Below are 25153 nucleotides of genomic sequence, written 5' to 3'. Positions count from 1 at the left end.
TTACAGCAGTAAGTTTCCGAGAAGGCATTAAAGCAACAGTTAAACCAGTACGACTTTTCTAGTGATGAATGAGTAAGTGCATGAAAATATAAACTATTTTCACTGAGAGCAACAGAAAGAAGAGAATGACTTCACAGTAGGTAACAGCTAACAATGTCAGAATACTTTTTTTAAGATACATTCACCATGGCAAAGGCACTGCAGATGTTAAGAAAACCATTTTGAAAAGAAAAGACAAAAGGCTGTGGAAACAGAATAAAACCAGATCAAAAGATTACATGCAGATTAAGATACGAGCAAACTGAGTAAGAGAATAAAAATACCACGAGTGACTGATGGAGGAAAAAGTTTACCTTGGAAATGGCAGAAGAGGAAAACTGGAAATAGAGTATGAAGTACAGCACAGGGCCTCATATCAAAATTATTTAGTAAATAAGAAATATCTGTGCAATAACAATAATTATGTTTTCTCTGTGTTTTTATCTGTTGATGAGGAAGAACAGAATCCATATAGCATTTATTAGCAGCAGCGTGAATATCTAGGATCTGTTTACCTGTACTGTCAAGTGGTGGTAATGTTGGTTGTAAATCCTGATTGCAGAAATCAGTCCGACAACACTCAATTGTTCGACGTAACTGAGCTTTAGGCGAGTCCTGTTGAAGGCGAATTGAATAAACTTTCAGATTTTGAAGTGATCAGCTAGGATGGGGACGGGTGACGCTACTGATACAGCCCAGACAAAAGTTTAAGCTATTTTTATATTAAAAAACAAAAACAACAACAACAAAAAACAACCACACCAAAACCAGTTTAACCTCACATTTCATATATGAGACAACTTCACTGTAGCAGGCAAGCATCATGTAATCTCTTTGGGTGCATATGTTCTATTTCACTTTTTTTAATTTTTCCTGGAACATTTTTTACTTGCTGCACAGAAATAGATGGTTCTTACTTAAGTTGCTATTTCACACATGGCAAATTTTTCAAGCTTGGTCAAAAGCAGTTAATTGTATGTTAAATAAATACAGCTCTTAAGACAAAAAAAACCCAATCCCTTTAGACGTTTTTCTCTTACACTCATCATAGCAGCACTGTTTGCTTCAAAAACATTTTGAGAACACCATATAGAAGTTGAAGGACCATGAAAATTAATCTAACGGTAAGACACTAATACAAATTAGACTCAAGAACAATTTCAAGAGGTGATCATGACACCTCAGGTCTGATTTGCAATCACCCTAAACATTCAGAGCTATAACCGAAGTCTACAGTGCTTCCGAAAAGCAGTGCTACTGACAGCTAAGTTATACAGAAACTCAAATCCTAGAGATTTAAAATTGTGCATCCAAAACAGTGATAGTGTTGAGGGGTTGGGGGGTGTGTGTGGGGTGTATTGAGAGAGAAAGTAACCCAGCTGGCAATTACCTCTGAAAGCTTTATTTAATGTAAGCAACATGACAAAAGAAAAAGCAAAAGCAAATCCAATCTTCCAAGGCAATATTCATTTGCCCAGCTAGCGCTACATCTCCGTCTTCTAAACAAATCCTTGCTTTATTAACTGTGTTTTCAGTTCCTACTTTTGTAGTTCTACAGGCTGCAGGTAGATGAAGTTCTGAAGGCTGCAGCCTGCTTAATTATACATCTTTAAATCAAAAGCAAGTTCTATTCACACAATTAATGATACATAACTCTTCTAGAAAGGAAAATAAAAGTTACATGTCGGACAGGAAAACATACACATTTGATAAATTGCGTGTACATGTTCATGAAACTTTAAGGGAGCTCTTATGTAATCTGTGAAGGCAACTCCCTGTGATTATACTCTTCTGTCAAATGAACGGAAGGAAACAAGAAATTCCAAAATAAATCAAACAAGAAATCCTGCATTAAAACATGAACTACTCAGATAAATTACTTTGACTATAAAGTTGTCTCTTCAACTGAGGAAACAGCTGACAGAAGTGAAAGGTTGATGTCCTCTGCTCAATTTGTCAGTGGCTTACAGATACTTGCAGAGAACTCCAACAAGCTAGACTTCTATTCTAATCTTTGCTCAAACACCATCAAATGCCCTTTCTGTCACTACTGGCTCACGATTGTTCAGTCCCATTCTCCTCAGTGGCACATGGCAACATGCAAAAGTCTTACGACTGCAGTTGTAATCTACAGAGGTTTAAACTGCTTATGCAGTCTCCCTACATAGCCTCTATGGAGATCTTAAATTTTAAAGAGCTCTCTTTTTTTTTTTTACCTTGCACTGGAAGTCTGAACCTTCATACTTCATGCAGCCAGAAGCAAGCGTGGGTTCTCCATGTTCATCTTCCTCAATGATAGCAAAGCAATGCCCATTAGTTCTGGAACAAACATATCAGTTGTGCTTTACCAGCATGTTTATTTTTTAATATGTGGCATTAGTTGACCACAAACCCATTAAGAACACCAGAACGGCAAAATCTAGAAAAAGTCTTCTTTAACGCAGTGGTTACCACACAGTTTGAGAACAAAAGACCCCCTACAATATTTTCAAACAGAACACTGTAGGGATGTTTTTTTCCAAATAGTCTGTCGTCTTCTTCCTCACCCCATTGCAAGATTGCTTGTATCCAACCTCAAACACGCAGTTGTTCAGAAACAACTGAGGGGGTAGACGAGCAGAGATCTCACTAGGAAGACTTACTCACTGCAATTTTATAGCATTAAAAAAAAAATTCAAGTGTCTGTTCTTGAAAGTGCAATGATAAACTCCGAGAGAAGTCCCAGTATGTGAAAGGTGCCTAGCTCAAGGTCAAAAGCTCAGCTACACTATTCCCACATAAGCCCTCTCAAATATTCAGCCTTTAGGACAAAACAAATAAATCCCCAAACCCAACTTTCTGAAGTTGACAGTAACAAATAGATTACATTCTTTCACAAAAATGGCACTTCAACTCCCTGTTATCTCTTTATATATACATATGCTTTGATTTCTAACCTACATGAAAATGTCAACAATATTTGTAAGGAACCCCAAACAAATTTGCAATGGTAGGTCTGTGCTTTCAATACATGTAAAATTACTATTTTATGAAGTAGATCAAAATTCATTTGTTTCCTCACCACAGACACTAAGGAAAACAAATCCAGAAATATTTTTGTTTGCCAAAAATTTTTTAATTTAAATTAATGTAAAGAAATGCAGATTTGGGAAGCATAATGCCAGAAAGTACCCTGCACATGAACACTGCAGAAGTGTTATTAACTCTAACAGCTTTGTTATCAGAATAATGATCTATACAGCTGTTAGTTCAGAGGCAAAAATTTAATAAGACCTATACTGACTGCGTACACTAGAGGGCAATACAAGGCAAGAAATAAGTGCCAAAGGAAATGAAAAACATACTGGATCATAACCAAACATATTATAGGTGCAAAACTATGTTTGTAAAGTACTGCCTGTGTTTACATTTAAAAAAAGATAGTTGTGTTTATTCCATGTCCTTGGGTTCCAAAAAAGCTGCTTTATCTGCCAAGTGACAGCTTTAGAGGGGCTTAATAGTATGTGTTAAAGACTCAAATTACAGTAGCAAATAATACATTTTCTATTATGTATCTTTATATTAATTCTTAAGGAAGAAGACAGAAGGGCCTTAAACAGCAACAGTAAATGAAGACAAGAAAGGAAAACCACGGACATTTCATGACCTGAAAAAAACCATCTTGAGCAAGCACATAATCAGTGCACGAGTCTGTTAGAATTCTTATGCCTATCAAAAGATAAAACTACCCTCCTGTCCCTATAAATTCAGAGGTTTTTCTTTTTTTGCTCTGCTTTTCCCTCACACTCTAAAACTAATGAACATGTAACAAGAGGAAGTCTCGCTAAAAGGCTATGTTGCTAACATTACCTTTCGACTACCAGGTGAAAAAGTATCAGACTAAGCAAGCAAGTATTCACATCAGAAGGTTTAGATTTGGGTCATTTGATACCCACCCAGTTATAAAATGCTACAGGTTACTTAAAACCTCAGTCCTTCAAAGCCGTTGCTGGGGGCAAAATGACTGGTTGCAAATGGTTCTAAGGTACAGTAGAAGCAGTTTTGTTTATATACAGATGACTGTGGGTTTTAGTGCTTAGCTCTCTACAGAACCAGTGGATTTCTAATTAATTACGGTCAAATTACCTGACAGAACCTCAGCCAGCACTCTAGAGATAGTTTGCTCTCTCATGAGAAAAATGAGTCTCTTCAAAGAGCCTCTTCTATCCTCTACGTAATACTTACATGCATGTGTTATTAATAGCATCATCTGGACAATGTCCTGAGCAGTAGCACTTAAGAAAAGGTAAGGTGTCCTCTGGAGCAAGTGTTACTCCATTTGCTTGTTTCTTTTGGTCAGGATTTGTCTTCATTCCTGTGCCATGAAGCATGCTGTTTAGATTTTGACCTGGACATTTAAAAAACAACCAAAAACCCACAGAAAATATTTTTGCATCTCTCTGATAACTGTTAGAGCTTTACAGGCAAAACACGACAATAGAATAATTATATTAAATAATGGAATAATACAAGACATGAGAACCTCCTCTCCCAAGATTACGGCAAAAATTTGAGTTAAGATTTTCATTCTAGAAATACCTACCTCAAACATTTTATATGTTAATAGCAGATCTTCCAACCATAACCAGTATACACAGGAAGGGGATATTTTCCCTTTTGGAGGTGGGGCAGAAAAGTAGCAAATGTAACTGGTAAGAATTTTCTGAAGAACAGCTTTCTCACTCATGTGTTTAGAAAACCAAAATGCTGACCACTTGATAACCACAACAGTATAGTTTGTGCATGACTGAACGTACTTAATATGCAATTTTCTAATTTTCTGAACAGAAGTAATTTTTTATGGATTCACAGTCTCACAGAAGAGCAGTAATAACTTCAAAATCTCTTGGGTTTTTTGATCTCTGCATGCATTAGTACTTCAAAACAGAGCTAAAGTAAAATCTTGTTTGCAAATTAAATTTTAGTAAATGACATGAACATCCACATAAACAAGCTTTCAGAGAATAAAAATAGGACTAAATTACGTTCCAAGCAGCCCTCAATTCCTCAACAGGAGGAGAGTTGAACATAATTTGTTCTAGTTCATATTATTAAAGTGCTTTTGCAAATGTAGGCATTCAGAAGAAAAATTCCATCTGTTTTCTTCTTAGCGAAGAATACCCAGAAAAAAAATTTAGGAACATTATCTGCCTCATGTGGAATAGGCTTGGTGACCACTATATGAGATGAGATCATCATCATCCATCTCCCCCGGCTTTATCATGCATAATTTTACCAACAAAAAATCTCTTTTTGTCCATTACCTAACAGTATCCTTGGCTCTAAATCCTCAAAGCGTGAACCAAATAAAGCTGGAAGAGTTGTGAAGAGCCTAGCACCTGCACTGACACAACTTACAGCAAGTCTCTGTGGGAGGCCTAGTGTGCAAGATAAGAGAACAGGCAGCTAGGACCTATAGACGCTTTTATAAATTCAGTTATAATTAAAATAGTGGAGGTACCTCAGTATCTCTCAAGAAGATTTTAGTCACAATAAAAACTTCCATTCATCTAAGAATAAAAAAAAAAAATTGACCAGGAAACTCAGTGTCTTTTAACAGATTCTTGTGGCTTCCTGTCAAACCCACCAAACCCTAGCTGTAGAGTAATGAGAACATTACTCTCATGTTATACCTTGCTTGAAAGATGTGCAGAAAAACTTAATTAAAACTCTGTGCAGGCCCCACCCTCTGTATCACTCTATTGTAACATCCACTGTATCGTTCAGCCAAATGTGTGATTAACTATTTGTGAAATTTGATCTTATTGTTCTGGAAAAAAGCAGACTTGCAGATTTCCTTATCTAAATAATACAGCACACCCAGTGCATTGTCCCCATTCAGCCATTTCCCTGAAAGTAAGGGCACTGTGCCTTTTTCAGGTACAATTAAGAGTATATCCCAAGAAAGTACAGCACCACTTACCTAAACCCTCAGATCACTTAGCCAGGTTTTATTTGAAATGTAGTTTTCAAACAGTACTGCAGTAATGCCCGAGTTAATCATTCCTGATACGTACATACCGTTAACAAGAAGGTCCAGTGCCAGAATGACACAGTTTACCTGTGCAATAGGTATTTCTGATTTAACCAGAAGGAATTTTGTGCGTATGAAATAGCAGCTCCTCCATCTGTCCCGCCTTTCTACAGTTTTCTTCCCAGCAAAAACTGAAAGCTCATTTTAATACCGTGCCACAGATGTTACACAACATTCTGTATTCACATTTAAGAGATCCTTACCGGCTCAGAGAACAGGTAATTCTACTTAATATTTAAAGGAAAAGCCACTGCATATGTACAAATATTGTCTTTCCTTCTAATTTTGTTGAACTACTAAGGTATCTTTCCTAATTGATGTTATAAAACCCCCTTTATCTTCAGGGACATTCCACGTTAAAAGTCTGAATACTTTATGACCTATGTCTCACAGTCACTCATCCATCTTCCTACCCTGAGCACTGAATGCAGCATTTTTTCAATTCTTTAGAAGAGAAATCAAGGAACCCTTAAAGCAAGGCGGTCTGGGATCTTTTAAAGCAGTATTATTCTTTGCAAACTAACACTGAAGCACGACTACAGATATACAAACCTTTTATACTAAAATTGATACAAAATACATGTTCCCTCTTTATTTATTATGGTGGATTGTATAACAAGATTCATGAAGAACACATACCAAATAAAATAAAAAATAGCTAACTATTTTCAGAGAACCAGCATCTTTGTCTTTTGTACAGTTTATATAGGAAAAGATTTTTACTCAAAGCAAAAACAGACTACAATTTCATTAGCTTTGTAGTGTGAAAGAGAAACAATACTCCATAGTAGCCTGATTTCAATTTACGGGTAGTATCTGAATTGCACAAGGCTGGGAATAAAAATAAAATTAAGAAAAAAAACACAAAACCACCACACACCAAACCAACACCAAACCACTCTTGCATTTTACTTCCTCAGATTGTAAAAAGAACGCTTATTGAACAGGAGTTTAACTGAATATCCTGGGAAGGAAGAAAAAGGAAAATATTGAGACTGGGTTCACTTCAGAAGAAAGTTTTTAACAGCCCTGTCTAGATAGTATCCCTAACTGCATTTTTTACTGCAGTACTACAATTCATCCTCAGCATTTCAAGAAAGATTAGTGTCTATCTTAAAGATACTAGGTATAGGGAAGCAATTCAAATGTGGAAAATGACTTGGCTTCTATCCACCTCAGATGTTCAGAGGGTACATCCGAGACCCCAGTGGGTCACAGGATGCTTCATGGCTGTTTTTCTTGGTTAACAGATACTGGGTAAATGAAGAAGAGTCAATGAAGGCCATGCCTAAATAACGTCTGGCTTCAGGAACCACCTGACCTTCTTGCACTAGTGCTCTCATTATCCCCCACCCTCAGAGCTCCACCTCTCCAACAGCCACACTTTATCTTCATGCTTTATCTTCTGTCTGAGATCAGGACAGGGGAAGGGAGGATTATGTTTTAGGGATCTTGTGACAATACACTACTTGATGATGTAATTAATGGCTCTTCTCCATGACACATGCAGTTGTCAGCTCTGCAGTGCAGCTAAGACACACACATACACAAATCTTACATAACCTTCAAAGGTGTAAACGCTATGCATTTATACACACAGCTTCAAAAGAGAAAGAAGTTTGCAATGAAATACAGTACCCAGGGATTTCAGGCACAGCAAAGCTCCTTTCGCCACTATTTCCTATCCTCTATCTGTAACCTGCACAGGGCTGGCTGGGCAAAATAATACACATTAGTCGCAAATAATCTGTCACACACTGGAGGACTTGTCTGAGATCCTGGACCAGTTTCAGCTCGTTTGTCCATCCTTGAGAAGGATAGTATCATACACCTTTAAACATAGTAACTGCTCTATAATGTATTTTTTACTACATTTCAAAAGCTTCAAACATTCAATGAAATATCAGAGTGATTGTGAACTGGAGTGTTCTCCTCTCCTCACGTAACCGCAGGGTAAGACAATAAAGAGAAATAAGCTGATGGGACTTCAAGTTCCCAGTTCGTCATTTGCTCTGCCCCATCACAACACTATCTCATACATACTGCATTCATTTGCAGTTTCTAAAAGTGTGAACAACTGCTACAGATAAGAAGGCATTAAACCGGCTTTGTTTAAAATTAAACTTTTTTTAATAAAAAAAGAACAACTCCTGCCAACGTATCATATCCAGCCCTTAACTGAAAATATAAATTATTCTAAGAACTACTTCTTCCAATCATAGAAACTTAGACTATAAAATCTATTTTAAAGAAAAACAGTATATTAAAAATCGCACTGTTAGAAATTTTAGTCTACTTGAAAGCATGGCTTCAAACACTAATATTAATATGGATAATCTTTAAAAGGTACTGTGCGTGACAGTGAAGTGTTGTTAACCACTCAGAACTCAGCTAACTTGGCTGCAACTCAGTGCCAGGATACATATATAATTTCATTAAGTCTTCTGATCCAAGAAGAGATCTATACAACCCAGAAGAAAACCCAGCTCTATTAAGAAATGCAAAGACAGAGCAGTAAGTGAAAGAACACAAATAGAAAAGCCAAATCATGCCTGTAGTTTCTTACTTAACTGTATCCCCTCTACCTCTACAAATAAAGTTGCAACGCTAGAACTAGTCGCCTACAGCATTCAAGTTGTTCAATAGCTTTCTGAATTCATACTAGTATATTTAATATAGATGTTCCACATAAAAACATTTTTATTCCAGAGTAAATTATCCTTAAAAGGGATTTATCCTAGCAGAACTACAGTACTCTCAGCATTTCTTTGTAGCTATCCCAATCCAAGCCTCTAAAACCCAATAAATCCAATTCTTTAATAAAATGAATCTTTGTCAGAAGACCACGTTCACCTGCCTTCCCGCTGATGCTAAAGCTGTTTGCTGGGGCCAGCTGATGCTCAGGGCTTGCCCATGCTGGGCTCTTTTCATAGAAGATGACAGTTGTACCAAAGCTCCTTATGTTAGATAGGCCTTCCTGATGAAAAAGGCATACCTTGAAATTTTTATGTGGTAGTTTTAAACTACTTTTTCTTGCTTTAGGATGCACATACTGCAAAATCATCTACTTCAACAAGGGCGTGTCACCTTTCTGCCTATCACAAGCTTTCGAAATGATTTAACATGTACTGCTATGTGAATTAAAACTTGGTACAAAGGATGCAGCTTGAGTAATATATTAGTGCTTTTTCTTAAAATACAAAATAATTTTAAAAATAAGAGAAAACAGTTTTATGAGTGCAAAGAAAATATATGCTTCTATGAGCTGTGTCTGGCATTTTAATCATAATTCTCATTTTTATTTATTTATCAAGCCTGTGATCTCTGAACACCAGGCATGTTAGAGGTAGCTCCATCTAGCAGAACTGGTTCCTAAAAATCACAGCATGTTCCCAGACTACTCGTTTAAAATCTCTTTCTACCACCCTCCAGCTCTCCCAGGAGCTACAGCAGGACTCAACACAGTCAGTCCCAGCCCCCCTAGCTTCCCAACCAGCGACCTCCAGCCTCTGCTCCCACTTCCGTTCCCCAAAGAAGTCACTTCTGAAGAAGGCTACTCTCTCTTCATATGTATTCAATACAAAAGCCAGACACAAGAAATTTTTATTTTCTTATCTTTATATGTGTATTCTACTTAAAGTACTCTGCATTCTAATTTAAATGACATGACCTTTTAAAGAATAAAGTTACTTAAAACTAAATTTGAAATTATAATGAAGAAATATATAACTTTCTAATAATCCATTAAAATAACTTTAATCAGACAAATAGATACCAATACGTGTTTGCTGCCAATGTTTTAACAACAGATACAGCCACTGGGGAAATCACTGGTAAACAGAACTACACTGTCCTCAGCAATAGATCAGCTTCTGACAACTCTAGAGTTCCCTCTGCAGGTTTTAGGAAATTTTCTTTATTTCAAACTAGTTTATATATTCAAATTCAGGAACTAATTCACCTGAAAATCAGAAAGTGCACAAGAGTAAAAAAGAAGTAATATCCTTTCCTATATCAAACCTTTGAATAAAAGTAAGCATGACAGTGAAATCAAATCTCAGATTTTTTTTCTGTTCTCTAACGGACAATGCTTTAAGTCTGTTTTAATATTGAATATTAACACCAATTATCTTAAAATCTAACTTTTAATGAACCTCTTCATACATATTGAATGCTATTAAACTTTTAGTCAACTAATTTACAAATATTAAAATACTGGTCTTCTGCCGTGTCTTTGAAGAACACAACGGCACGACAAACCACATATCTAATATTACATCACATAGTAAACTGACAGTAGAGAAGTACAACGTTTCGGAGAACACGTTTAAGTACACATTAAGTTCCTTAACGACTCCATTACATATACTGATTAATTATGCTCATCAGCGCATTATAAAAACAAAGAACGAACTCTACTCGGAAGTAAAACTGGTTACCTGAACTAAAAACCTGCAGTAGTGGGAAGGCAAAAGCAGATTTACCACAGTCCTCAACTGCACCGATAAACTCTTGCCTTAGATGAGCAAAACTAGGTGGATGACAATGCAAACCAAGTCACAGGTCTAAAGATATTGCGAAGGCCTTCCACAGCCAGAAAGGAAATACAAAAATGTTTTTCTTGAAAAGGTTGCTATTAAATCTAGCCATCTGCTACCCAGGTTTATTTTTGATCGTTTCTCAACATAAGTGAAAAAGTCCCATAAGCTATAAAGAAGATACAATCCAATGGGTAACCACAGTGTCCCCCTGCTCCGTAGTACTGACCTAAGAAATAGCCGCTGTTCACCAATAATTGCATGGAACTGCCTGTTTTCTACTGCTGTTGTAAGAATATCTTCACGTTAATCAACACATGCAGCCACTTGCTTTTTAAATTACCTACTAAGGAATCTGGTGTGTATATATACATGCATGTATACAGACATGCTTGCTATTATCATTCTCTCACGTCTTGGTAAGCCCCGAGATTCCTACCATTTTGAAGACGCCTCCAAGACAAGTGAGGGAGCAAACCATTAAGCTGTCTGCCAGTCACTTGAAAGCACACATGCTGGGTGCTTCTGCCTTCTCTGCTTCTCCCTCCTCTTTCTGTAAATCACAGAAATTCACTTCAATTCCTCATGGGTCTTTTCCCTCTCCATTGCTTCCATTATGATGCATTTTGGTAACATCCTCCATCTATTTTTCTTGTTGAAACTATTCTTTTCACTTTTAATTTCCACTTTTTAGGGTTTTCACTTTAAATTTCCTTTTTCCTATAAAAATTTCAAATACCTGATGACTACCAACTTTATTCTTCCCTCCCCAGCCCCCCAAATACAACTCCTCCATGAATCTAGGGTCAAGCAGAGAGACTTGACTGTTTTTCTACTCACCACCCTTAGAAACCAAGCATATTTCATACGTTTGAAGACAAGCCCTTAGGCAACTTGCATCAAAGAACCAACAACATTTGAGCAAGCTCAACTTTCCCATGGCTTTCAGAACTCACTCAATATTGATTTGAAAGTCAGAAATATTCCTAAGACAAGGCAATTTCTTCTTTAGAAGCTGAAAAAAAGTTTACAGGGTCTTTAAATTTATTGAAACTGTATTAATAAATGTGATCATGGAAGGAGTTGAAAGTAATTTGAAGTCACTATAAGACCTGTAGCTTTGTATTATTATTTCTATTTGTACCTAGAGGAAAAAAAAAAATATTGTTCCTTCAGTTGCTATTGCCTTTGAGTAAAATGCTGAGTACTGACTGGTGCAAAGGGGTAACCATGATTTCAGTAAAAAGAACAAAGTATATCGCTCCCAACCTCTTCAGGGGAGGAAGCTGGTATCATCTGCAAGAAGCAGTAAAACTGCTTGAATACTAGCAGAACAAGCTCCACTGCAAATCGCTATGTCTGAGAGTATTTTAGAGTGGAGGAGACCTCTACAAGTCACCTGGTCAAAGCAGGACCAACTTCTAAGAGCAGGTTGTTCAAAGCCATTCTGGTCAAGTTTTGACTGTTTCTAAGAATGGATATTGCACAACCTTTCCAGGCATCCTGTTCTAATGCTTAACCACACGTACAGTTAAAATTTCTTCCCTAATTTCTCACCGAAATTTCCTTATTGCGATTTGTGCCCGTTACCAATCTAATCACCTTAGAGCTACCTGTAAATATTTATAAATCTTACTATAAACTTTAACCATACCCAAACTAGTGTATTTCTAAATAGATTGAGCTATTCCTTCCCAGTTAAAAACTATGTCCACAATAGGAAGAGGGACTGGTCTTGAAGATTTCCCTCTCCCAACTAATGTAACAAAGATGGAAGAATCTTGGATTTATGGTCATTTTGTTGCTTCGAACCTGGAAATTTTTTCTGCAATGGCAAAGCTTCAAACCAGGACCCATGCTCTTCCCCACTCCTGAAATACATGTGTGCACGCCTACGCACACACACAGAGTGAATTAAGCCAAACATCAGTGCTTAAAGCACATACCTAGAAGTTAGGAGACACTATTCTGAGCCCCTGTAGGCTAAAAAGATGAAAGCACTCAAATAACTTGGCAAGTATATAGGAACACTTCTCCAGTTCGGGAAGAAAAGTGTTTACAATTCTGTAGGCTGTACTCAGCGATACAGAAGCATTCAGCGTGCTCGTGGTAGTCTTCTGGACTGAACCCCACAGGAAACTCGAAAGGAAGAATGGCAGTTTTAAATATCTTTAACAAACTGAAATTCTGCACAGATCCAGGGAGAGGACTTCTGTTCCATAAAAGCTTAGCTGCAAATGTGTGTGTGGGATTGAACTTGAAAGAGCTTGATGATGATCTTCCTTGCATTGAGGCACGACTTGTTTCATTCTTAGTGTAGTTGGCAGCTCATCCCTGGTCAATTCCAGGTAAATATTTTCAGTGTCATTTATATATTACTGCTTAATAAGGAGTAAAAGGTTTGGGTTACATTTAAGGGTACAGTCTTGTGCTCTAAGTGCTTCCCCCCACCCAGGTTAGAAGCTGCAGCAGTTCCCAAATACACCTTGGCACTTGGTCACAAGAGGATAAATACCAGCACATGGGAAGAGGCAGGATCAAGTGGCTTGGAAGGGGCAGGCCCATTACACATTTGATGCAGGTCTGGTCTTAAAAATCAGTTGTCAAGCTCTTGTATCAAGCATAGCCCTGATAGAGACAGCTCTGCTAAATCCTTTAACATAATATTGCAGGTACACACCAGAACCAGAACATAAAGATTGTCATTTGGGTACTTACCAGGCTTCCTCCTCTCCCCATTTTATTGGGTTCATTGAATTGTTATTCTTGAAAGTAAATAGCTCAAAGAAATCAAGCACTGAGCAGTAATTGATGTAAGTATGAAAAGATAATACAAACCCTTTTATACTCAAGTATTAAAATGGCAGTGCCAAATTAGTCTTGACTATTTCCCTTGAAACACCTGGAAAGCTCTGTGTACTCCACTCAAACACGAGAGGCGCACAGCTGGGAGAACAAGAAACCCTACGCAGAGACCAACTATAGATGTACATGCCTGATTGGACATGCATAGCACTACTGTTCATGTCCCAAACATGCGAATGTGATACCACTGACACCTCAGATACCATTCTGCTATTCTGACACCTCTCTGAACTACAAGCAATTCCAGAACCAGATCTGCCAGGTATGGTTGCTAATAAGGAGTAAGGAAATGATAACAAAATTGATTTTCCCACAAACTAGTTACAATCTTTATACTTAAGCTTCAATTCCTGATTGACCATGAGACAGTGACATTGGTTCGTTTCCAATACTTCTCTCTTTAATTCAACCCAATTTGACAGAGGATTTAAAGTCCTAATGATAACTGGATTTCCAGAAGTTTTTGATAACTGGTGGCTGGAAAGACAACAGATGTACAAACAAGTATTTTCACAAACTGAAAACCAGGCTATTTTGAACATCACATAGCCTCACCTTGGCCCATTGAGTAGGCGTAACAAGTTTATTTAGATTAGTTATGCCACACTGTCTCTTGGCCGTTGGGAGCATCAGAAGGCATGGGGAACTGCACACTGCAGTTTCTTCAGTGGGTCAAGTTTAAAGGGGTCAAAGACACACACACAGAGGAAACAAATTCAGAAAGTCAAACCTTCAGTTCCGCTGCTCATATAGCTTACTCCACAGGGTACTATGCATTTCTGGTATTGTCTCTACTCAAGCGTTTGCTAAAACAGACCTAATCTATAATCTATACTACAGCAACACATGACCACTATAATGTCCTTTTTAGGGAAGTGTCTATAGGGCGTGTCAGGCAGATAAGTTACCTGCCTGCAAAACCAGCAAACAACTCTATCCCAACCACTAGAATACACACACATCTCAGTTACAGATGAAAAATATAAACTTATTTCAACTAGTACATATTTACCTTGAACATGGAGAATGATAAGCATGTAGGCTCCAAGCAATCGCTCATAAACGCTCAGTCGAGTCATTGTTCACTTTTAATCCTTCCTGTGCAAGACAACTGTCCCTTCTGCTTGGCAAATGTGAAGCTTAGTCTGTTTGGTGAAGCCTAATACAAGGTTCGGTGCTTGACTGCAAAGATGATTTTGTAACTTTTCCAACTTTGTTTCCTGAAAGATAAAGTAAAACCAAGTGTTAAGAAACTCCCTGCATTTCTGAAACAGGAAAAAAACCCTCAAGATCTCTCATCACACCGATCATAACCATGTGGCTGCAAAAAATAATTAAAAACGCATGTTTATTAAGAATAATAACTGAAAATATTACCCATATTTACTATCCAATTGAAGAGCAGGTTTCTTCTGAAACATACATTTTTTGTAACAACCCACAGGAATGTTTTTACATTCCTGTCAAAAATATTAGGTATGTTAACTCACTAGTCACAGCCATATATTTCAGACTCACATACAGCTATCAGATAATATACAACAGATTGACACATAAAAGTAAATCTGTTTGAAAACTATTTTCTTTACAGAAATTAAAATTTATACTTATTATTTTTCTTAAAAATGAAACCCAACAGTGACTTCCCATAATATTGTAGGGAAAAAAGCAACACTGTTGAGCCACTTGTTGAAAAACGCTTGCAAAGCGGCTTTATTGCAATAAAAACCCAGCCCCTCTGCTGGATAAAAGCTAAACTTGTATTAAAATAGTTTGTTTGGTTACCTAATTTACTGACAATGTTATTTTTGTCTTCTAGACTAGGACTACGTCTTTTTTTTAAAAAAAAAAAAGCACAATCTTATTTAGCATTTGAATGAAAAATTAACTTCTCGCTTACATCAACTATATTCCAGTCCTCCTTCCTGTAGACTACTATGTTATACAGTGTTTTCTGGAGAAAAGAAAGTTAGCTCAGTTCACAAATATCAATGAACATTTATTATTAATCTCTGTTAACTCCAAGTCAAAATCCTGATATCCTTCTGGATTTCCAAGATTTGTGCAGATTAATCTCTCCTGAAAAAATATGGTATTATACACGCACGCCATTTGCTCCAAAAATAAAACATAATTCTACTCATCCAGTGGATAAGCACATAGCTAAGACAGCCAAATTGAATACCGAGTTACTTTTTCAGACTGTAGTAGTTGTGGTCACGTTCTGCTTAACGAACCCTTTACAGCGATTCACAAGGGAAGCATAATTGGGCCTCAAAGGACTAAAAAGCAGCTCGAACACCTAAATAGTTAATCACAACAAAAGCGATGTTTCACAAAGACGAACAGAGGACTGATTTTGCCTTTCCTCGGCCTCTTGTTTCCTTGGGCTTGACCCCCCTGACCCCTGTCAGCCTGGCGCTGCTAATGAATGCCAAAACTGCCGTTCACTCAGGGATGGGCTGCAATTACTGTTGGTGGCCGCTTCCACCATCAATAACTCAATCTGTCTGTCGGTGAGACCCAAGGACTTTTCATTTTAATTAGGGCTTCGGAGGCATTTAACATGGAGGCAAATTAGTGGCCGAGCTGGGAGGTGTCCGTCACTTTCAATGTTGGCGGGGCCGGGGCAGGCCGCCCCCGACCTCCGGCCTACTTTTCACACATCTCTGACTTCTCCCTAATGAAGCGACAAAGCGCCTCTGCGCCGGAGGGAGCCGGGGCGAGCTCCGGGCCGGCCGCCGGCAACGCTCGCCCAGCCCCACGGCGGCCCCCGTGTTTGCCATGATTACTGCTGGGTTACGGCAGGATGGACTCCCAAGCACACGCTTTGCGGACATCCGAAGCCCTGGTAACTTCAAAATAAACCTCCTGGCGAGGCAGAGGTGAAAGCAATATGGTAACAAAAATATTCGCTCTCTTTAGCATTTCCTAATCGCAAGAAACAGGACCAATTCTGACAGCTGACAGGGAACGTCCTTCTACCTATGAAAACGTCAGGCCAGCAACATTAGTCCGTAAGTATTTACTACTTTATTCCGTGTTTCAACTGTAATGAACTTCAGTCCTCAGTAGAACACATGGAGGACAAAACTGCCAACAGCTTTCTATGTAGTAAAACAACAAAGGATTTATTTATGGTATTATTTTTGCAGTTCATCAAGGAAAAAAAACCCCACCAATAGCCTGTATAAGTATACTTAAAAATCACTTCTGTCTGTCTTTTCTATGCAAGTTTCAGGAAGGATTACGTATTCTCACTCTTCCACATTTCAAGAGTAGGAATGCTTTAAACTTTCAAAAAAATTGGTGATCTCGCTCCCTATTTCAGTAAGGTAAGAGAACACACTGGCACAGGAATTAAGGTGCAATGTGTATTTACCACTGTACCACACATTACGTTACCAAAAAACCAGGAAGAAATTGGAAAAAGAACATGTCAATGCAATTCTCTTCCATTTTTGTGATTTTTGTTCAGTGAGACAATCTAAGGTAGTTCTCAAAAACGTTGTCCAAGCCTTTTCAAGAATATAACGCTCTCCGCTTAGAACCAGTATTTTATACCTGAATCTTCCTTTCAGTAATAGTTCACTTTTCACAGATATATGTGTATTAAGATGTGAATATATAAAAGATGTCTATAAAAACATGTAATAAAATGACACTGAGAACAAGTTCTGTTGTAATTCCCCATTTAAAAATCATTCTACTTTGAGCATGCTTATCAGCAATTTAAAGATTACCTCAAAAATGGAAGGTAAAACCCAGCACGGCTGCAAGTCCCTTCTCTTCCCTGAAATGCAGAGATGATGCCATAATACTATTACTTGAGTTATCTTTCTGTTGCTGCTACCAGTGTCAAGTTCGCCCTCAGCGGCTGCAAACCTCAGGCAGGCTCTGCCTACGTAGCACTAATGGTAACGCTCCACTGTTGGGCAGGTGACCTTAAACCGCTGATGAAAACACAGCGATTTACAATAAATTGTCCTAGTCTACAACCCATGCTACAGAAGCAACAAAGCTGTGTCAAAAACATGATGTGGATGGGCTGAGGTGGGGTTTTTTCAGTCACCACAGTAAAATTCAGCAGAGCTTTCCTGCCACAGCTATCAGAAGAGATTTCAGGCGTTTTTTTAATCCATCCTTTCAACTGTTTTTCCTTTTTCTCATCGAAGTTTCTGACCTAAACAAACTAAGACAACAGCCTATATTGCTCCTTCGCAGAAGTGGAAATGGCTTGAAAACATTTCGTTCTTAAAATCACCTGGCACTCCAATAGAGCTATGCCAGTTAACAGCTTAAAAAAACCCAAACAAACCACCAAACAAAAACCAAAGCAGTTACAAAAAAACACACTAGTTGTTCTAGGGCTTCTAACAAATGCCACACCCCAAAAATGATGTAGTTATGACGTTTGTATGAAAATTTCTTTCACTAAAACAGAAAGAAACCGCAACAACAAAAAATACATTTGACAAGACCAAAAAGGCCGCAGTGACATCTTTTCTGAGCTGTTTCTGGATTCCCATTAAAAAGGAAGACTGGCAGCCCCACTACGGCACACTATCTAAAGCCAGCCACAACTGGAATTTCTCCAAAACCTGCCTGATATTGACAGTGTAGATGACAACTAAATGACTACTTCAAATGTGTTAAAGCACCAATTAGCACCTGGAATGCTACTCTGCCATTTTATTAGTCAGTTGTAACACCCAATATGCCTACAATGTAATTTATTAGCCTTCCTAAAAATAGTTTATTGAAGAAGATGCTTTTGTTATTAAAACTGTGTGGGTTTTTTTTTCTGAACTGGAACTCAGCTGTGAATTCACGGCACTATCATGGCAGTCTAGCCCTACACTCAGTATGACTCCGAATATACGAAGCTGAAGTGTGCAAGATTTATCATATGGTCCAAACCAGTTCTGATAGCAGGGAGTTCAGGGGTAACTGTTCTTCAGATGTGGCTCTGTAATATTTTTAACAGCATGATCCCCAAACCAAATGAGCTGCACTGGCCCAAATTTCAATGCTGAGCGTAACAAAGACAGTATTGTGAAAGGGGAACACATGAAAAAGAAACGTCAATCTCAGACTTTGCAAGAATTCGAACATTAAATCCATTTCAACAGACAAGATGTTTCAAAACATCTGCAGCACTGCATACAATATCGAGTAAATGTATCTGCCAAACCAAAACTTGAGAACTTTTAATGTTTCTCCTCTGTGTAGTGGGGGCAAGAAGTGACTGAGGTAACCGTAAGCATATTACCTCAGTTGTGGGTACAGTTTTGAACACCACTTCAGGGTGGAACAGAATGCCAGAGGAATTGGACTGTCAGTCTAAGCCAGTATGCAACAACTTTGCTACTAGAGCTTAAAAAAAAAAGTTATACAGTGCCACAAAGAAAATTATTAATTTGGATGAGGAAAAGAGGGATTGTAAGAACAGTAAAGAATTCACTACAGGGCAGAGGACAAGTAGTTTCAAGAACAGAGATTACTAAGTGTAGTTCAAATGACATTCAAGGACCTTGGTTCAAGAATAGTTACCCTTTTCATTAATGAACTGAGCACAAAAAGTAAGACTTTGATAAACCTTGCCGACAAACAGGAATCCTCAATTCAGCTAAGTATTGTTTTTATGCAGGCAGATTTAGATCACATGAAGAACTGAACTAACATAAATGGAATTAAATACAACAGCATGAATTTGGGAAAGTTATGTGTATTGGGAACTCTGAAGAATTTCTGCTTCGCATAGGCTAGGACTTCATGTATAGGAGACAGCTATGTCCAAGAACTCCAGAACACTAACCCATTACACAACATCAGACATATCCATGTGATGTTGCTGGGAGAAAGAGACAGACAACTCCAGGATTTCCTAGGGAAATTTCCCAGGGGAAACAGTAAAACATGAACAGCACAGACAATATGATTGTCTCTATCATTCAACATATGCCTAGAAGGACTGGGCATACTGTCTGGATACTATCTGGAGAACAGGAAAGCCCTATGAACTGAGACAAAGAGAGACGAAAAAAGATTAATACAGTGAAAGTTGGCAAGGAAATGATTACTCTTTGAAAAATGTAACACAGGAATAAACACAAGGAAAGACAGACAGCTATTCAACATGATGAAAATTACTGGTTCAACAACAACTAGGTATGGATTAGTCATTAAAATGTATTTAGATCAGAAATTAGAAGACAATTCCTAAGCACTGGTTAGAAGGTTCTAGGGCAGATTTTCAAATTAAGTAGAGTCCGAAAACTTAATTAGTCTTTAGTTTACAAAGGCCACCATCTCATGTAGCTGCAGGTGACAGGAAGGGAGCAGACTGATCCAGGAGAGCCCTTACAACTCCATTTTGTTATTTACAACACAAAAAGAGCTACAGTTAACTGTAGCTTATTCAAAGCCAAATTTAACCAATTCTGTAACAAGAAGGAAGTTAAAATAAAAGTTTCAGATTCTGTACTGTGTAATTCTGTCAAATGCATGTACACACCTACTTTTAAAATCTGTTTCTACTGTTTCATTGCAAGGCATGCCTACACAAATTGTAGAAAAGTGTCAAACAAACAGCTGAACTAGCTATGCCTAAGTGCTGTCAAACACGTTAAGTTAAAAATGCAGGTAAATCCACCACCAAAATCTATGAAGAAACCACACAGTTGATGGAGAAGACTGATGGCTATTGCAAACTAGTTGGCTGCATGGTCATTAACAAAATCTGCTTCAAATAAGGCCCTATTTGTTTAGACGCTAATCTTCGCAAGCTCACAAAAATAATTCCATTAAATTGAGGATTGTATTAGAATTATTTAAAACTATTAGCAACTGCATAAATTTAAAAGCCGGAAGATTGTGTAAATTATTTCAATGGTTTTTCTCCCTCTACGAACTTCTACAAAATCTGAAATGTTAAATGAAACACACTTGTGTGTATGTGAATGCATTATACACTTCTCAAAAGACTGAAATGAAAAAATATGAGTTCTACTTGAAGGCATTTATAACCACGTGTTTATAACGCACGTACTGCAATGCTGGGTTTGTTCAGTCAAAAAACATGAGCCACTACCAACTGCCTTCTGCAGCAAGAGAGTTCAGAGACTTAGAAAAGGACTTCTTACTTTTGAGCAGCTGGAAGAAAAGTCACCCAAATCCACCCTGTATAGTCTAACAGAAAGGAAGATTCCACACTGCTTGCAAATACCATATGTGCGTACATTACAACAGAATTTAGAAGCTAAACTACTAAATTAGGATATATCTGTCCGCTTCATAAACAAAGTTGTTAACCATGAAGAAATTAAAGCCAAGCTACTTTTTACCATGCCCAGTACAATTAGGTAATTGGGGACGCCACTCATTGGACTCCTGAATGTCCATGTTACTGTTACTCTGGAATGCCAATTAAGTAACTGCTACAAAGTTTCTGCCATTAAATTAACAGTAATGAAATTCAGTAAAATTTTTTTCCCAGTGCCATCAAGTATTCAGACATATCCTAGAGTGTTACAAACATGACATTCTCTTATTTGAGCATGTTCAAATAGGATTTTGCTACACAATTTTTATTCATCTTGACCCATTTACCCTCTTTCGACTCCATCACTTTGGTGATGAGCTGGCTGAGAGCTTCTGCCCTTAAGACAATTGGCAACAGACACCCATGCTCCTTCTACCATAAATGACATCAACTTCTGCTATTCTACCCAGAAGCTATCATTCTTAAATGTTTTTATTATCTATTTATCATTTTTGCTAGTTCCTCACTGTCATACCAGTCAATGTGAACAAGGAGAAGTCTCCACATGTAATACATTCCATCTCTAAATCTAACAAATCAAAACTGGGAATGTAACGTAAACCTTTGAAATTTTGTTTGCGAAAAAATTACTTCAAGAATGCCTTTCCTTCACTAAGCATAAGCACCAACAGGAAGAGTCATAAAAATGGTTACAGATTTCACACTTCACTACTGAAAATATTATGGTCATACTATACTGCCTACAAGACCTATCCATATTTTGGCTCTGAATTATAATTATTTTGTAAAAACAATATACCTAGGCTGAGGAAGAAAAAACACTGGGCCTCAATCCTGAATATATATTTGCTCACTTCTTTTAAAGTGAATAATGGACCCTAACAGCAGAGCCAGCACCCTTAAAACTACAAATGCTTTCATAGGAAGGGCTTCTGAAGTACAACATCCCTTTCAGCACTATAAACAAGAATAATGAATGTTTTCACAACTGTGCAGTAATTTTTTCATAATTTAAGGACAATTGTTCATTCCTCTATGTCAAAAAATCCCCAGACCAAAAACCTGACAGGATAAGCTTTTATTATACTTCGAACCCATGGTCTTAGCTTGTTTGTTACACCTATAACCTTCCCCCAGTCCAGAAAAAGAAATTCCCAACTACTTTTTCTCTCCAATGCAAAGGTGATTATGCAAATTCTGGGACTTATGAAGAGTTCTCCAGAAACTGGGTTTTTGTTTGGCGGTTAAAGAGCATATTTTTCATTTCATGGTGCCTAAGTAAAACAGCCTGTCTTTTTTCAGTTACTGAATTTAATCAATAACAAAGCATGCTATACAAAACCATGCTTTTTCCCTGATGTCACTGACATCGGTTTCTCCTACAAGAGAGGCAGCAAGGACTAGAAAAGCAAACCGCCCCCTCCCCGCCGCCATCCTTAGGCCAGCCTGCAGCTCCAGCTTCCAGCACACTTTCGATCTGAACATTTTCCCCACATGAGGGTAGTGTAAGCTAATTTCTGAGTAGGGGCACGTTGCTAAAATCTAAATCTCTAGCACAGAACACTGTTTAGAAAAAGTGGTTACTATTTAAAAAAACACATCACTTGAATTTCAGTTTGGGTACAAAGAAGAAAATAGCAGCAGCAAAGCTGAGACAATTCAATGGGGTTTTTCGGGGTTTGTTTGGGGTTTTTTTTACCAGGAAAAACAGACTGCAGCTACTCCTCTCCCGCTTCCCCTCGCTTCCACCCTAAATTCTTGTTTTCTAGGTACTAAGGTTTTTCCAAGCCTTATGGCTAGCTGCCAGCCCCATCAAGCAAGCTGGAGGAGCGCTCTCCCCTCCGCCCGGCCCCTCCCCGGAGCAGCCCTAGGCGCCCTGCCTGACATGCTTTTCAAGGCGTGCTAGACTGCAGAGCAGACTTTCTGGCTCCACTTCCATTGTTTGCACGGCTGCTTTGCTCCTTATCCAGAGCGTGGATTAGCATAAGAATACTGTCTCCCCCCTCTGCAAGCCAGCTCCCCTCTAGAAGACCTCTACCCCTTAAGAATGAACACGGGGTTGGGTTTCTTTTTTTCAGATTTTCTCTTTAAATCCTCTTTTCCTATTCAAGGCTTGTAAAAAACAATAAAATAAATAAAATGCTAAACGAGCAAGGCTGACAAGGCTCAGAAATACCCGATTCTGTAGATTAGTAATTACCAAGGTCAAAAGGGCCAACTTGATAATGCTATCCACGGAGCCGTCACTCCTCACACTCACATTGCAGGTATGATTTTAGTTATTTCAAGAATATACTTTCCCAACAGAGCAGAGAATAAATAAGTTCTAGGAAAGAGTAACCGAAATAAGACCTTAAATCCCTCTTCTGTTTTTTTATTATTTACCCCTGGAAGGCAGATTTTCAAATTATTGAGGACAGAAAGCATTATTTATCAACACAACCTCCAGCCAAAAATACAAACAACCCCCAGCAAACTGCTAGTAGCAGTGCCGTAAACACGGGGATCGCTGCTGCCTGCTTATAGAACTGCAAATCCTTTCCCTCTGGTATCTGACCAAGACACTCCAGTGTCCCCTGTAAAGCAAGTGACATGTGATCTGGTATTAAAAAAGGCCAACAGAAAAACATTTCCCAAGAAGCACAGTGCTTGCCCTCAAAACGCTTAAAACTGTCAACATGGCCCTATTTTTTTGTTCCGCTACCCAGAAGATAACTGCTGTCCAAATGGATTCGTACGTCATTTTGTGAACAAGATAAAGACACACTTGCAAATGTTACTTCATAAATAAGCCACATAATTTTTAAATCATCAAATTCAGCGCTCCTCATTGCAATGGGCAAGAGAAAGATTTCTTTAACAGTATTGGCTCAGAACAGCAGAGACAAGACTGGCAAGTTCAACATCATCACGATTTACTAATATAAAATGCTGCTTGGCAAAGTAAGCCTTAATCCCTGTTCTCCTCACCTGCTTGCCATGCCCACAGAAGCACCAGGCTCTGCTGATCGGCGAAACTCTCAATCTAGCTGTTCTCACAGATCACTGTAAATAACACACAGATGTTCTCAAAGGGGCAGCTTCCATCAGTCTTCCAAAGAGGCCTTTTCATAGCTGGATAGGCCAAATAAACTAAGTCGTAGAAGCTGCTCCTTTACACTCCTCTCAAACATGGATGTGGCAAGGGGAAACTATTCTTTAAAGCATTCTTACTACAGAAATACAATTTCAGATACATACTTTGCAAGTTACATTTAATGGTTCAGTTTGTTCTTTGTGTTAGTTATATCAACCTTCTAACTTTAAATTGCTGAAAGGCGCCCTTTCAACCTCTCTTATAATTCTTTTTGAGTTATATGAATAGTCAGCTAACAGCTCTTCTGTCATCTGTGAGCCTCAACACTCACCCCAGAAACTCACGTTGGGATATTTTTACGAGGTTACAAGCTCCAGACACAGAACAGGAGGTTACCCCTCCACAGCAAGGGCAAGAGAAGTGAGCAAGTGTTGTCAGCGGCAAGTCTAGCATAGCCTAAGCCAGAATCAATGGCAGTTTAAATTAATCTGCCGGGCTCTGAGCAGCTGTGGCTGATGAGCTGGTGCCTGCTTGATACTGCCACAGAGGCACTGACCTCCAGCAAAAGAGCAAGGTGGACAGCTGGGGGTAGTAACCTCACAAGCCGTCTCACTAGTAACTCCCAGAGCTTGCAAGGAGAACCTTTGTACACCCAAGTAAATTAACAAAAATTCAACAGGCCCAAGCAGGAAAGGGGAAAAAAAGAGAATGAAATCCCAAATCCATCAGCGAGCAAATATCTAGTAAATACAACATTCATTATCTTACACAGAACCTGCAAAATACACGGTTATTCTCAGTATCAGAGTGATGCATGCTTACATATAAGGCATGACATGCTCATGCAGAGCTATTTCACAAATACTGGAGATAATAAATTAGATGGCTATATTAAGAAGTGCCTCCACAGTACAAATAATCTAAAATGAGTTCTATGCTGCATTCAGTTTCTTCTTTTATCTGCAAGATGCAATTTTTAATTGTGAAGTATGCAAGAAAGTGTTATTTCTCTGGGAAAAATTTCCAGGGCTCTAGATGTATGTGTCTGAGCTTATCTTACCCTGTTAGTGTTTTGCAAGTTTTGCTGTGATGAAAATACATTTTAATGCAAACCAAAGTCAAACTCTAAGTGCATTGTAGATCTGCTTGGTTAAATAACTACAGAAACAACATGGCATACACATGCACACAAACTACTCCTCGTAAGTTCAAACAATGTACTTTCATCAAATACAGCTTCAAAGCCATTTCTAAATCCAAACACAGCAAACTTTCAA

General features: G+C 38.2%; 1 protein-coding gene across 4 annotated transcripts in view; it reads right to left on the bottom strand.

The window, feature by feature from the left end:
- Positions 1–25153, bottom strand: part of BMPR1A (bone morphogenetic protein receptor type 1A) — an 85543-nt gene that overhangs the window by 10983 nt on the left and 49407 nt on the right. For 3 of the 4 annotated variants that reach the window (XM_064464810.1, XM_064464809.1, XM_064464811.1), the window contains 4 exons: positions 14528–14735; positions 4264–4426; positions 2256–2358; positions 555–654 (listed from right to left, as the gene is read on the bottom strand). In XM_064464810.1, the coding sequence (XP_064320880.1) occupies positions 555–654; positions 2256–2358; positions 4264–4426; positions 14528–14594 (433 nt within the window). In that variant the 5' untranslated portion in view covers positions 14595–14735. The remainder of the gene's footprint in view (positions 1–554; positions 655–2255; positions 2359–4263; positions 4427–14527; positions 14736–25153) is intronic. The other variant, XM_064464812.1, reaches the window with a different exon arrangement.

The sequence above is a fragment of the Phalacrocorax carbo genome, chromosome 13 (genome assembly GCF_963921805.1).
Source record: "Phalacrocorax carbo chromosome 13, bPhaCar2.1, whole genome shotgun sequence".
NCBI classification, from domain to species: domain Eukaryota; kingdom Metazoa; phylum Chordata; class Aves; order Suliformes; family Phalacrocoracidae; genus Phalacrocorax; species Phalacrocorax carbo.
The sequence above is the reverse complement of the archived record's forward strand: the minus strand, read 5'-3'. Positions and strand labels throughout refer to the sequence as shown.